General features: G+C 44.8%; 1 protein-coding gene across 1 annotated transcript; it reads left to right on the forward strand.

Moving 5' to 3' along the window:
• The first annotated feature begins 2,910 nt into the window (after window positions 1-2,910).
• On the forward strand, window positions 2,911-5,038 carry tmem186 (transmembrane protein 186). Its single transcript, XM_079998635.1, has 2 exons — window positions 2,911-2,941; window positions 3,668-5,038. Exons 1-2 carry the CDS (start codon window positions 2,939-2,941, stop codon window positions 4,355-4,357), a joined length of 693 nt encoding a protein of 230 aa, XP_079854761.1. The 5' UTR covers window positions 2,911-2,938; the 3' UTR covers window positions 4,358-5,038.
• The last annotated feature ends 11,108 nt before the right edge of the window (window positions 5,039-16,146 follow it).

A 16,146-nucleotide genomic window follows, 5' to 3' on the forward strand; every position in this document is an offset into this window, starting at 1 on the left:
CCGCCTGGGAACACTTCCGGTCGGTGTAGCCGGGTTTGTCTCTAGCTCATCTCTGGAATGAGCTTGAGATCGCCAAAAAGGTTGTCAATATTGCAAGATCCGATGTCAAAAAGTTCCTGTCAGCTGTACGATGTGCCGCCATCTACCAGCTACAAAGCTTAGGGGAGGGACTATGGGTGGTATGTTGTATGTAGGTTTTTATGTATGTTTGTAGCTGTCCTATTAAGTGAGTGTGATTAGATCACGCAACAAATTTGGCATTGACGGACAACGGATCTACCCAATGATACAAAATTATAAGAAAATTGTATTTCTCTGATATGAACTCAAAATGATCAAACGTCAATCGTAATCGGACAAAACACAATATCCATAACGGATAGTCCTTTCATCCCATCAATTCGACCACCCCTAGACATAATGCAACAATTTAGTGTTCTCAATTTTCACCTGTGGAATGGAATTGACAGCATGTGTTCACTGTTACTTTTCAATTGTGAGAAGAGAAGTTACTCACTCCAATCACCCGTCACACTGGCCATCTCTTTTGTACAAACACAATGCTCATCATACATTGTATTTCGCATGCAATGATTTACCCAATGAACAACTGCGTCAATGCAGATGGGAAATATACATACCGGAGCTGATTGAGAAAAGTGGCCAATTGTGGTGTTTTGAGGCACAAAATATATGATACAATTTTTATTTTCATATTATAATAGTGTTAATATGATATATTATTTATTCTTTTATTTGTTATTATTAATATTATTATTATCATCAGTACAAGTCCTTTCAACAGAATTTTTTTTTTCAGTGTTTCCACGTCCATATGAAGGTCCTTCAAGAAGGAGCTTGATTTTCGATGTGAATCCGAAATACGATTCATAATCCATCGCTATATGCGCTGTAGGCCACATGTTGCAGTGTGTCGTGTCATAGGTGACAACATAAACAGTGAACCTATCCTTTAGTTCCAACCTCCCCTTTGTATCTGTGCTCACTGACCAAGGTCATTTCACATCAATACATTTCTACCAGCCTTCATGAAAGCTGCTCGTTATATTCCCCTTTGACTTTCGGGTTTTCTGCAAAAGTTTATCAGACGGGAGCCGGAAGGGGCCCAAAGCCAACGCTCGGTGCTTGGTACCTGTACCCGGTACTTGGGCCATGTCCCATGCGGACATGCCGATGCCCACCACACCTGTCATGGACCGCCACCAGATGCACTTTAATGCACATATCTGTATATACATAATTGCCTATCCCATATACATAAGTTAATCCATGCAGACACTGCATTGCAATTTGAACTAATTTTTGCTTTTGTAGCACAAGCTTCCTGTGCCGCCCAAATTCGGGGTCACCGTAAAACGAGGTATCATTGCGGACAATGTTTCTCCAGAGCAACGGGGGGGCTCCGTGCCGTTGACCCGTGAGGAGCGCTTCATCTCAAGAAGATTGGCAGCGGGAAGTCAATGTGGAACTCACAACGGGATTGTAACCACTTTATCAATATATAAATACACTATATTTACTATTTGTATTTTGAGTCGTTGGTATTACTCTAGAGATTCCCCTTCTACTGAATTAATATGAGCACTACAATTGGTGCCTCTTTAGAGAAAATATGTTAATTGTTGTTAAAATGTGTTAAATGTTAAAAATTAATGAATTCCTTTTACTTTGTTTTGTTACCTATACTCTTTTTCTTTCTTAATATGTTAACCATTGATCTGTCCCATCATCTTTTGTACAATGACTGTTTCTGCGTTTGGTTAAATCCATCTCTTCCTATCGTCGACTGGCAGCTTTGTTGTTTTAGGCACTAATCCAGTTTTACTAACTATGTACTTAAAGTCATTTTTCCATTTCCCTTTAGCATATATTCTTGCTTTCATTGTTGGTATGGAAGTCCCCTTGTCCTGTGTGTGCCACCATCCTGACACGAGTCAATGTTTTTATATATATTATATATGAATCATATATGATATATTTAAAAAATATACATGAAGTAAACACGCTGTTATCAGGGGGAGGGGATTGCACTGACTGTGCTGTTGTTGCGTTGTGACACTGGTTAACCTTGTTGCATGCGTGCTGAGCTAAAGAAGACAGAGTCTGGCAGGGATTTATACTGTGAACCATTCGTCCCAACGTCTCCACTAAAGCGATGCCTTACTGTGTGGAATCCCATGCACTCATAACCCAAAAATCATGCTTGTGTAACGTGCCTCATGTCTCGGTGCCCGTGCAATACTCCCATAACTTACCAGCAGAGTAGTCCGGGGCATATTGTGCATATGTAACCTCAGAGGGTCTAGAGCAGGGGTTACTAACCTGGGTTTCCAGACCCTCAAAAGGGTGACGCCAGAGGGCGATAGGGGTTTGCAAGGTGTTGGGATGATTTGAGGCATACATCTCAAAATAGTCAAATATTGGTTCGAAAATCCACATTTGTGGAGTGTTCGCTGAAATATAAATTGTCATAAATTGTTATGGTGTATTGTGTGCCCCAAAAATCTCGCTCTTACTGTCATGAAAATATAACCAATTCAGACTAAAACGACCGCATTTCCAGTCACTTAGTCACTTTACTTTTCTACAACCACTAAACAAGATGTCGTTTAACTCACTTTACTCAGTTGTTTCTCGCACTCCGCCAGACTATATGTAGCATGTCGTCCAACTGTGCTCTGCGTTGCACCGAGGTTCTTTGAGAAACGTAGCCTCATTGCACTGTGTACTGTGCATATGGCTGAAATGACAATAAACCCCCTTGGATGTTGAACCTTGCGCGTCTTCCGGGCCTTGCGACGTGGTCGCCGGCAAAATGGCTTTGCGCCGGCTGACCAGCAGGGGGCGATAGCTCCGCCCTTGGTGCTGTCTGCCACTTGGCAGCGCCGCTGAGCCGCCGCGCTCCTGCGTCTCCACGATGGTGAGTTCCTGCTTCTTCCGCCGCCTCCACGACCGAGCTGCACACGCAGAACAGACACGAACATGTCCCCCGTGCGGCTCTCTGCGCGCTGTCGAATGATTCCACATTCAAGATTCTTATTCGCCACTTACACACACACACACACACACACACACACACACACACACACACACACTTTCATACATATATGCAGTGAAATGCCACGCTGCATTCACGGGAACCCGGAAATCGGTAAATCCGAGTGGGTAGCTCCCTCCGTGCCATTGCTCCCGTTCTGTGCCAGTGCAAGCGGGCTCAGAACGGGAGCGAAGCCGCGGAGACGCTTGGATGGAAGTCAGACGGGTTGTCAAGTCCGGCCCCCATTTTCCGACGTGCAACTCCAGCGAGCTCCGCCTCCGATGGGGCGCGTCACCAAGACGTTCACACCCTCCCGCGCGGTGTGGAGGGTCGTGTCAGCAAAAATGTCGTTTTATTTTTACTGCGACCACTTAAACACATTTTTCGCAGACATTTCGTATCCTGCCACCAAACAAATATATATTTTTAAAATGATTGTATTCTTGTTGTATATCTATATATTTCATTTCCCTTTTTTGTTGGTTTATTTCATTTTACTATGTTGGCCCCTGCACCAATTCATTGTACATCTTGCACTTGGCGATTGACGTTTTCTGATTTTGATTCCGATATCCAAAATTGACTCCTGCATTTTATATCTCCTTTAAGTTGAGGTTGTTACGGCTTCCAGGAGGCCCTGCCCAGCTGCTGCCCTGCACCGGGGGATGGCGCCCGTCGAGAAATCCCGCGAGCCGCACGCTTTCCACGCACGTGCAGCCTTGTTTACCCGGACGCCGGCGCTTGACCGTGCCCGGCCCTCACGGCCCTCACGCAGCCCGTTCGTACCGGGTCACTCAGATGGCAGAGTACTGTGACCTGTCCGCGCAGAAGTACAGCATGGTGTACACCCTGCCGCACATCAAGCTCCTCCGGGCCGTTTCGAGGCTCAAACTGCTCCAGACCGGCATCACCGTGGCCATCCTGCCGCCCGTCTTCTACTTCTACCTCCAGGGGGACGTGTCCGACTTCCTGGTCACCTACACGACGGGGATCGCGCTGTTCGCCGGCGCCATGTTGTACACGGCCAGCCACTTCCTCAGGAGAGTGGTGGGCATGATGTACCTGGACTCCTCGCACAGCACTCTCAAAGTGTCCCACCTCACCTTCTGGGGCAAGCGCCGGGACATTTACCTGCCCGTGTCGGACGTCATGACCCTCGGAGACACGGGTGACGCTCTCAGCGAGCCCATATTGAAGCTGAAACGATACAGCAGCCCGCTCACTATGTATTTCTCACCCCGGTTCGGCCGTATAGTGGACAAACAAGCCTTTGAGAAAGTGTTTGGTGCACTAGAATAATAATGACAATAGTAATGTATAGCACCTTTCACATGACTTGCACCTCCAAGTGCTCCACATTAATAGAAGCCAATCAAATAGTAACGATAAAAGACAAGCAAACCAGCGAGCAATATGCCCGAAATAAAAGAGTATTATATAGATAAATATTATACTCATTTCCGATTTGGGTCATCAATTTGGACTGTGAGGAATCACAATCATTCGTCTGTGACTGATTAATGAATATAGATCTGAAAATCAAAAGAGTAAACAAGGCACAATTTGTTGATTTATTTTACACACACACACACACACACACACACACACACACACACACACACACACACACACACACACACACACACACACAGTATGTCCAGAACATATGTTGAAGATGGCTGACAACCAGGTTTAACATTGTTGTTAAACCTGTTTGTTTGTTGTTGACATGTAATTCATGTCCATCATCAGATGATTATAAAATGTGGTTTCTTCACGTGTATTGCTCACTGGTGCACTGGCATAACACAGTGGCAGAGATTCCTTATTAATGTTATGACGCACATCAGTGTTGAGTCTGCTCGGACCGCTCCATGAAAAGGTGTGTGTAGAAAACGTGCAACATCGCTGATATTAGGGTATGGATCGCTTGCAGGGATTTTCAAAGTTTGTCGGAGAAAACGATTAAAAAAAAGAGAGAAACGCAGATATCTGAATTCTCAAATCTCATTAGAAGTATGGTTGTGGATTTATTTCATGATATTTATGTGCAAAAGGGTGTGCTGTCGCATCCCATACCTTTTCGCGGGTAGACCCCCTTAGCAGACTACACTGCAAAAAAAAACAACCCAAAAAACAGTCAAATAAAATGGCAAATTCAGCCTGTACTGTAATCAACTGTGTGTGTGGTACACCAGTGTGACCACTAGGTGTCAGCAGAGTGCTTTAGGAGGTAAAGCCACGCTGTTGGTCGCCAGCCCCGCGACGTCTCGTATCGTTACTTCAATTTGTTTTCTCGTCGAAAAAAACCCCAAAAACAATTTAAATGTCATGTTTGATGTAGTTCTGTGGAAGAAATGCCAGTGAATGAGTCAGGTAAGCCGTCGCAGTGTAAGCTATTTAGCAGACATTTCCGAAAAGTAATTTACAAATGAGACCATTACTTATCATATCATTACTAATACCATACTATTACTGATCATGTCACTCATATCATGTTTTTTAATTATATAATTACATGGAAATGACTTAAAATGAGTAATTTCCCATAAACTTTTGATTTTTTAATTATTTTTATTTGTGTTATTGGGCAAGTTGACGACACTTCGCCACGGGACGCCTGAATGGCGCCGTGCACTTGCTGCGCTTGGTACAACTTCAGCCTAAAACGTGCATTGTGAATGTCCGGCGTTGAACAACATCTTTATTTCCGATATGTGAGCTTTAAAGTGTCTTGATGGTTGATGGTTGATCTTGATGGTTCGGTGTCTCTGTGTGTGGAGCTTGGCTCAGTTTGCTGCGGTGAGCCGGGCGAGCTGGCTAGCTTGTTAGCATTGTATATTTACCTGCTGTACAAATGTACGCTCAGCTCAGTAATAGCTATTCGTTAATTATGTCATTTGGGATAATTACACAATCTTTTTCATGTGCACGGATTGACGCGGATCGTCAATCAAAGAGGTCCAATTTATCGGCGTTGCTGCAGCACTTGAACCAAGACTTGCGTTGTTCTTCAAGGAAGGAACAGGCAGTCCATTAACTAGCACAGCACACTCATCTCCAACATTGTTGGCTCTGCGTGACTAGTGTTGCATTACCGCTTTCTAACCGCCGTCCATATGAATTATTGTTTAATCAGGTTTCTTCTTGGTGGCTGCGTCCCCTGCGGCTGCTGCGGGCCCCAGGAGGAGAAGCCTGAACGGTGCCCGACCCCGTAAGTCAACCCCGGTGACGCACCCGTTCGCCCCCTTTTCCCTTCGGCGTCACTTTGTCGCGAATCACCGCACGATAGTAAGGGTACGTTACGTGTCACGCGACATCATTTCGGAGACGCCTTCGTTCAAAGTCGTCGAAACCGCAGCCTTCGTCTGGTGACATTGGTTAAGTCAAAGTTGTCATAAGCTTGTGTGTGTGTTGTGTGCCCACTGCTCCTAAATCGGTAAGATAGGTAAAACGCAGAAAACAAATTGATTCTTCCCCTCCGTCGTGCGATGTCCAACTCTTAATTCCGCTTGTGCATTTTGAATTTGTGACCTTCAGACTCACCAGACTCAACGGCTGATGGTGCTGCATCGTGGAAGAAAAGTGTCAATATTGTCTCAGAGGAGCGGGCAGGTCCTCAGCGCAGGCACAGCGACTGTACGACTCCTCGGAATTTATCCTGAAATCCGTGCGCCGTGTCAAAGGTTGACATGCAGCTCTTAGCGCATGCTTTCATTCACTCTTTATGAGTTGATGTGCCGTGCGGTTCAGCTCAGAAGGCCTCCAGCGGTACAGGACCGCCCCACGGTCGGCCCCATGGTTTATTTATGCGAAACCTTCAATCCCCCCAAATCCTGCTCGTTTGCTGCACTCCGACGGATATTTTCACGACCGAACTTTACCCCCAGCCCGTCTCTATGTGAACGACTGTACGTTGCGATTTGTCTCCGTTCCCCGGTCTCCTCTTCAGCGTCCTGCGGCCCCGGCTCCCCAAAAGCTGACTTTACACGTCGCCGGCCTCGTATGACGGGTCCTCGAAAGGACTTTTTTTTTTTTTTTTTTTCTCGCCGCTAAATCCGCGTCTTTCCAGACCGAGAACGGCCTCGAGGAACGACTCGAGTGTTGACGCCGGTTTCAGTCACGCCCTTCGCGGAAAAAAACAAAACAACAACCCCAAAACAAACCCTCGCGGCGTATCCGCGGACGTCCAGGCGACCGCTTGTGAACAGGAATAAAGGAACAAAGCTCATTGATTAGGGGGTTTTCCCCTGGAAAAGCTCCACACATTCAACGTGAATCTGGCAGCTCCTTCGGGTCTTGAAGGGCCCGTAGGAAAACCCCGCTTCTTCACGCTGCTGTCCTGCGCCAAAATGTCCGCCCACGGACCCACCTCTGTTTTACATTGTTAATGGCCAGGACGAGTTTCCTATGATCAACAATATTGCATTGACCCTGACTCCACCGCCGCTCGGGAGATTTATTTTCTGCATTCATTGTAATTTCCTGTGTTTATGAACACTCTGGCCCCATCCCACACTTCACTCCATCACTGGTCATTAACAATATGTAGGAAAATGTGTTCACTATGTCGGAGGCGGTGTGTAATATCCACAAGTATGTCCGACATTTCCCCGCTGAGGTATTTGCCATGAAATAACCTGGATGCCAGCGTGTTGGTTTTTTTTTTTGTTTTTTTTTCTCTCCTCCGCCCATTCCTGACGGAGCCTATAGCTCCCCAGAGTCGAAGTGTCGCCACCGTGAGCAATTGTCCTGCTATGCCCGGGCCTGGTTAATCACACACTTGTCATGCAGGTAGTCCGTCCCCTCACATTGTTTACCACGCTCCGCATTGTTTCTGGCACCATATTTTCTGTCTTTATTAGACAAAAGGGAAACCTTCCTGTCTGAGAAGGATTTCCCCTTGTTTTCAAGAATGAAAGCTCCAGGCTAAAATAATCCGCCGCCGAATTACGTTCTTTGCTCGTTCAAACCCTAGATGGGCCAAGGTGGATGGGATGTTTATTCGGGGGGGCTGCATTTAACAGCAGCGGAGGGTCTCCAATGGTTTGTCTTTCAGTGCGGTCCGGTGACAAATCTGTTTTGGAGTTTTACCTGGTGTGGCGTCCACCAAAACATGCTCAGTGTCATCCTGGCAAAGTATGAGCTTCAAGGTCCAGTTATTATCAGAAAGCATTAAAATATCATTTGCAATAATCTCTTCACTATTGTGGAAATCAGCGTAGAAGAGCTTCCAGGGCCGTGTGTGTGTTGCACAGCGAGGAGACATGTTCTTCAGTTTGGTTCGGAATGCACAGTCTTACGACAACGGCACCGGGCGTCAGTGTGTTTTGGCATTCATCTCTTTGCACCTTCTTAAAATTGCCGACACATTCTTAAGGCCGTGACATTTACGGAACTATCCGGTACCGTTCGACTTTATTTGTTTGTTGCTCTGCCACAGCTTTCTCATCTTAAGATGGAGCACCGTGGCTCAGACCCGGACGCGCGGCTTCCGGCCGTACTCTGCTGATTTACAGCCGCTAGAAAGTCAAGCAGCACGGAGTATCACTGGTGTTTCGGGATGGACCTTGGTACCATAAATCCACGTAGTTGCAGCAGCCTGCTGAGAGGGCTGAAAGCCTGCTTCTGCTTTATAATTAGAAACAAGACGCTTGGCGACGGGAAACCGTCGTGTTTGTGTGTGTGTGTGTGTGTGTGAATGCATATGTGGCCACTGGCTGTGGCCTAACAAAGGGAGGAAAGTGTGCTCACTGGCTGGTATGTTGTAGCATCACAGTCTGGTGTCGGAGTTGTGCAATCACCTCATTAAAATGTGCAGGTGCACGGGACAAGAGTCTTCAAAAATCAGGTCCTAAATTCTGCTCTGCGTCCCTACGGCGCCGCACGGGTTGAGTCAGCGCTGTTGTGCAGACGGGCTGTCTAATCATATTTGATGAAGTTTTTGTCCGAACCTAGTCTCTGCCTCTTGGGCAGAGCCCCGATTGTACGGCTGGGACACAAGTTCTCTTATCGCGTCACGTTAACTATACATTTAATGTTCTAAATGTTAGCTACAGTAACCCTAAATTAACATCAAGTTATCATAATCACCCTTACCCTAACAAGGTATTCAGAGATATCGAATGGCTATGGCTATGCATAGCTTAAAAATTGATTGTCTGGCTCTTGATGCTTTGGCCTTCTGCCCGAACGTCAGAGTACAACAAGTTGGGATGAGACCACGTGGTGAAATGGCGAGCCAAACTGAACTTATTCCACAGATTCCATGTTAATAATGTTTAATTTAAACATTTCGAAGCACTGAAACACCATTAAGCATTTAGCATGTTAAAGCATGCTAAATGAGGGGGGCGCCCAGTCGGGCATGTAAGACGTGTCTCCTCATTGCTCCGTGAGTCTGATAATTGTTAATCATTAATGCAGTTTTATTTATTTATTTATTTATTTTTATAAAAATTTTTGGCCGGTGCTTAATTATACTTTGTGTTTGGACTGTTTCTGTGTACTTTTTATATTTTTTCGACCAACAACCACGTCCTCATGGTCAAAAACGGATTTTCGTACAGGCCGCGTGAAAGCCTCGCACTCAGCTGAGCCCGTTTCGTCTTCGAGGGAAGCCGCCGGCACTTAGAGCGCTTCCAATCTGGGACAACCACAAGCTATGCTAGTCTCGATGAGAGGGAGATTTGCAGTAAAATTGACTCGTTGACCTGCGGGCTGAAATCTCTTTAGTAGGAGAAGAGTTAAAACATGCCACCGGAACCTTGCAGCAAAAACTCAGCTCTTGTGCCCAGGCCATGGCGGAGCTGGTGCGCGCATCCACGAACCACAGTGACCAGCTTACTGCATTGGATGCTACGGTTTCCACGCTTAAGGCTCGGGTGAACCCGCTGACGGACAAATGCAAGGACCTGGAGGGGAGATGGAAAAGGAACAATATAAGGTTGGTCGGGGTGTCGGAGGGGACTGAGGGCGAGTGCCCGACCAAATTTGTTGCCTAGATGCTAAAGGATACCCTTGGCCTGGATGAGCTACCACCGGATTGCACTCTTCGGCCTAAACCCATGGAGGGTAAATTATTACATTATTATTAAATTTTTTCCATGTGAGGAATGACATTATGCGTTGGGCCGGGGAGGCTTCCTGAGCTTCTCGCCTTTTCTGGGGTAATGAGCTTTTTATCTTCCCTGGCTACACTTCCTCGGTAGCGAGGAATCGTGCTACTTTCATGAACGTTAAGCGTCAGCTACAGTCCAGTACCGTGGTAGAGTTTGGCTCGAGGGTCCCAGCAGTTCTCATGATTACTTTGCCCAGCGGAGCCACACACACACACACACACACACACACACACACACACACACACACACACACACACTTTGAAACCGGCTGCTGCAGTGGACTTTGTGAAGGCCAACACTAAAACTGTAGTCTCTTGTGGAGCTGCTGCCTGAGGACCATGAGGCCGGCTGGCCCAGCAGGCTAACTGGCTAGTTCATTAGCACGGGTTTGGTAAGCTGCTTCACCTTCAGGATAACATTACTTGATGAACGTTCATACTGTGTTCTCTCTCGGGGGTCCTTCTCTTTTGGTGGTGCTACAGGGCGTTAAGATGTTTTTGGTAATTGTGGGATTCTGCGCGCGTCTCATTTGGGGGTGACACTTGAGCCGGGGTGGGGGAGGGTTTTCTTTCTCTTGTTCCGAATGCCTTTCGTGTTTGGTTTCGTATTTCGTCCATTCCCCCATCTTTGACTTATAAAATGGCTGCTCATCTCATACTACACTTTATTTGTACATACATTTACAGTAATTACTTGTTTATTTGAAACATGTCCCGGCCAAGAATACCACAGCAAGCAGGGCGAGGACTCAAATTTGTTAGCTGGAGCTCTAATGGCTTAAATCAACCTTTTTTTTAAATGTAGTAAAGTAACGCACCATCTCCAACAATTTGTCTCCCGGAGACTCGTTTAAAACCATCCAATCATATTGAACTGCAGAGGAGATGGCTTAGCCAGGTATTTCATTCTGCAATTCTGATTCAATCACTTTCCTTTGTGTTCGCTAATGGTATCACTGATCCTGATGGAAGGTATGTTCTGGTAACAGAACTGCTTTGTAATACTCCGGCCGTTCTTGCTAATATTTACGGTCCTAATTGGGACAATGACATGTTTTTTGGGTTTTTTTTGTCCACACACTTTCCTTGTTTTGGGTGCTTCAACTGTTGGCTTAACCCTGAGTTGGATCACTCATCCATTAAAACTGGTCTTCTAAGTCTTCCGGGACTATTCTATCCTTTATGGTTTCTTCTTTATGGACAAGTTTTCTGTTTCAGACCCCTGGCGTTTCTTCAACCCCATCAGGGAGAGTACACTCCTTCTTTTCCCGTGTTCACCACGATCTCACCTGTATTTACTACTTTCTCATAGATAATCGGCTCCTTCCTTCAGTTCAGTCGTGCTCTTATAACGCCATTATAATATCCGATCATGCTCCCCCCTCCCCCCCCCCCCCCAAAGGAGTGTCTCTCCCTTGAGGCGGAGTTCGATGTCCTCTCCACTAATCAAGTTGAGGACTGTTTAACTCTAAATATTCTTATTCAGAACACGGTGACAAAGCGAGTTAACTTTTGCCCCATCAATTGCGGCAGGCTTCCTCCTCTCATCAGATTCCACAAATTCAAACTCCCGATGTCACAAGAGATCCTGAAAAAAGTAATCAATTTAAAGGGGACTTATTATGCTCCTTTTTACTCAAGTTAAGCTAAAAATACCACTTAGATTATGCATTCCAGCCATTGTAACATGCCCTATAACCCTCTTAATCCAAAACGGTGGGAGGAGCCCCCCTCCAGAAGCCCCGGGTTCTGTGAGCCAATGGGGTTTGAGCACAAGTTCCGCGTGGTTTCGTTGTAATCACTTGGTAACTTTCACGGATTTAACCTTACCGGTCCACCGACATCTGTTTCTGAACAGATTTGAGGCGAGAAATAAGAATTATTCACTCGTATTAGATCTACAAGGCAGCGTTTCTGTTAACCGGTAATTGCCGGTTTTTGACCGGGAAGATCAATTGAAGTCCGAGATTACAATTTCTCTGGTCATAATTTCCGTGTGAAAATAATTCCTTTCAAGCACAATTTGAATTAGTGCTGGGTGGATCATTTAGATAAAAAATATAATCCGCAGATCTGTTCATTTCTGCGCTCGGCAAGTTGCAACAGGAAGCCGATCAGTTTGGACGATGCAAAGCTGATCTGAAAGCCTCACCTCGGACCAATCACGTTTGTCGATATAGAACTAAGCCCCGCCCCCTCCCTTGTGGACAGGTTGCGCTTGTAAGCATAGTTAACATGGAGCCAGCGTCCAAAACTCTGAGGAAAAACAGACAGATGATGTGTCATTGGGACACATACATCCATAGTTTGGCGTTTTCTTGGCATATTTAATTTTTCGACCCAAAGCAGATGATAAATATTCATTGTGTAAAAACACCACAAACTTTATTATTTATTGAGACCTACTTTACATATTTATTTTGTTTTTCATTTGATCAAAATTGTATTTTTGTGAATGTTAAATTAAGTGGCTACAGTTGTTACTTATTGTTCACGAATGGAAATTACTTGATTTCAAGTAGTAATATTCGTAGTTTTTATTTTTATATTTTTTAAATGGCATTTACTGATGGGACTTATTTTATTATCATTGTTCAATGAAACATATTGTACATCTACATGCCTTGATGATGTCACTCTCTATAAAGCCTGCTTATCAATTGTTTTTAAGCTCAATAAACACAGATAATATTTGTCTGGAATCTCTACCATCTGTCCAGGAAATTGAAATCTTCCAGGACACATTGACCAGCACCAATTTTTTTCTCATGGACACTCTGCTACGAGGCCTCATTTAAAAGTTACTTCTGACTTTCGTTGCCATTCTGCAAGCTTGTTAGAGACATGGACACCGCAAAAAAACGTTGGAAACCTAGCGTTCAGAGCGGTCGGAAGCCTGAGCGTTTTGTTCACAGCCATTACTTTGTCATTAATTTACCTCATTATTTGACACTTTGGCCACGTCTAATATGAACATCCCACATTGCAACATCATATGTACAATATATGACAGAAAATAAGGAAAATAATAATAGGTCTCCTTTAAACAGTTTTACTCCTAAGCATACTTCATATGCTTTTGAGCTTCAGACTGACCCTTTTGCTTTTGATAGTTTCCTTGAATCAGTGGACATAACCAAAGTGGACCCGGACTCTGTTGGGAGAATAGAGTAGCCGCTCGCTGTAGATGAGCTTAAAGGGGCAACCTTCTCCATGCAATCGGGAAAGTGTCCGGGACCGGACAGTTTTCCAATTTAGTTAAATAAAACCTTTTTCAATAAGTTAGCACCAGTTTTGATTGAGATATTTAATGAATCATTAAACTCTCTCAAACTACCTCCAACTCTTAATCAAGCTTCAATATCATTGATTAAAAAAAATCAATGATTGTTTTGTTCAAGTTATCGTCCTATAAATCAACTATTGCGTGGATGTAAAGCTTTTATGTAAGCTTTTAGCCCTGCATCTGGAGACTGTTCTGCCATCCATTATCTCACCTGATCAAACTTGTGTATTTAGAACAGATATATATATATTTTTTTTACCTCAGACAACTTTACCTTGTGTAGACCTTGTCTGCACCAGAGGCTCTGATCTCGCTAGATGCAGAGAAGGCTTTTGATTGTGTAGAGTGGAATTATCTCTTTTACACATTGGTAAGGTTCACTGCCTGGGTGAAACTGACTTACTCATCTATGGCTTCCATCAGAACTAATACTAACACCCACTCAGGACACTTTCCCTTGTATCGCTCCACCCGGCAGGGCTGCCCTTTAAGTCGTCTCTTATTCGCTATTGCTATTGAACCACTTGCCATTGTGCTCTGGTCAGACCCCCATATAACTGGAATCACCAGAAATGTTTTTTAACAGAAGGTTTCACTTTATGCGGATGACTTGCTTTTATATATCTCTAATCATTCTGTATCGGAATTCTACTCTGTATTCTGTATTGTACTACTGTATTCTACTCTTGACATCCATATTTCATTTGCCTGCATTTCAGGGTACCACATATTGCAGCATGTAATTTTTCTCTGCAAAATTGTCCCACATGGTTTTCTTGGGTTAACTCTGTTAAGATGAACACCCTCCCCTAACTGTCCTGGCTCTTTCAATGCATGCCCATTTTTCTCCCCCAGTCTTTCTTCAGTAAACTTAATAGTTTGGTCATTGAGTTCATTTGGAATAAGAAAGTCCCTCGGCTTCCTAGGGAGCTGTTGCAGAGGCCGAGGTCTCTGAGATTTGGCTTTGCCTAATTTTATTATTGGGCTGCCAACTTTAAGCTATTTTCACACATGTACTGCAACCCTGAAATTATCCAAACAATACCCGGAGGAGCTATACAGTATGTGTGAATGCAAATGTCTGAATCGGTTGGACCGGACATTAACCAGACTTAACCCAGCCAGCACCCTAGTACAAAGTTTGAGTAATGTCCGATTGAGCGGTATGTGTGAACAGAGCAGGTGATTGTCCTGAGAATTCACAGCGAGCGAGTGGTCATGTGTTGATGTCATCAACACATGACCACTTGCCAAGGGTGAGGAAGTGTCACTGACCGCAATAACATAGGATGACAAAGAAGAACAAGAGAATGTACGGTTATATTGCGGATATGTCGAAATACATGGACTATCAATGCAAAAAATGTCACAATTACTGATAAGTCTGTAGCCTCGTCCACCATCTTGGGTGTACTGTAAAGCGTGATATGCAGCGTCATACGTCATTGCATTACATCCTGCCTCCTGCACACTCTACCCAGGCTCCATCCCTCGCCTAAACCAAACACAGTATTTCCTGTAGGTGTAAACGCATACGGATACAGAAATCTCCGTTTGTGTGCTACATGTATGAAAGGGCAACTCCGGACAATGTCTGGACCTGATTATCAGGACATTGTCAGGAGGTCATGTGTAAAAGCAGCTTTAAGCCCACTGGACGTCTTTCAGTTTCTCGTCTTTGCAGCTGATCTCCACGGTTCGAATGGGACTCGTGATTTTTCATTCTTCCTGAAAACAATTTTATTTTTTTTTAATATTTGTACAAACTAAATATTTGCAAAAACCCACTATTTTACCCCTTTCCCACTGCACAAAAAACCTGGTAACACCCGCTAACACTCTGGCATTTGTCATCAGTGGAAAAGGAAAAACCCGGGTTTCAGTCCTGGGTCAAATGACCCTGCAATAGACATGGATTTTTATCGGCTCCACCTCCGATCAGCTCTGATGTAAACAGGACACCTGGCTCGACCAAATAATTTTGGCCCTTTTAAAAAGGGAATCCAAAATCAATAAGTTATTGACTTTTTTCCCCATGTGGGACCATGAAATGTTTGGAGTGTGGGCATCGCGCTGTGGGGAGCACAGTGAAGACCCCCACACTCCCCACCGGGCTTCAAGACACTCCAGCATTGATCCAAGCCGGTCTCCGAAGCGGAGGAGTGACTTCGCTCCCTGCCACCGATGTACTGGTGCACAGGTGCGCACCAGCAGCATGTATACTCCATGCTGCTTCTACTGTAGTGTTAGGTCATTCATAAACGATCCGATTCTTTTGAACGACTCAAAATACTTTTTCTCCAAGTTTTACAGTTTTATGTCGTTGTTTGTTGAAGTTTCTGTTTCCTCTACTGTTTTGTTCCCAATCACACTTGAACCAAGACACGCCCCTTTTCCGGCTTGTTCGTGACGTCTGAACGCCAGCGGGTTTACCTGGGTTAACCCGGGTAAACCCGCTAATTTTGGTGTGAAAATTGGTGGTATTTGTGGTTCATTTGGATTCGACTCCGCCCCTACTTAACAAAAATGTTACTGCTTCCATTCCCCACATACTTCCATTCACAGCCGTTCCGGCAATTTGCTGCAAAATTATAGTACTTTGAGGGTGGGGAAATTTACAGAACAACTTTTACAGAACATTGACATCGGCTTTTATTCCCTCACTGATAGCCCTTGCTCATT

This window comes from Zeus faber (genome assembly GCF_960531495.2).
Source record: "Zeus faber genome assembly, chromosome: 4".
NCBI lineage: Eukaryota > Metazoa > Chordata > Actinopteri > Zeiformes > Zeidae > Zeus > Zeus faber.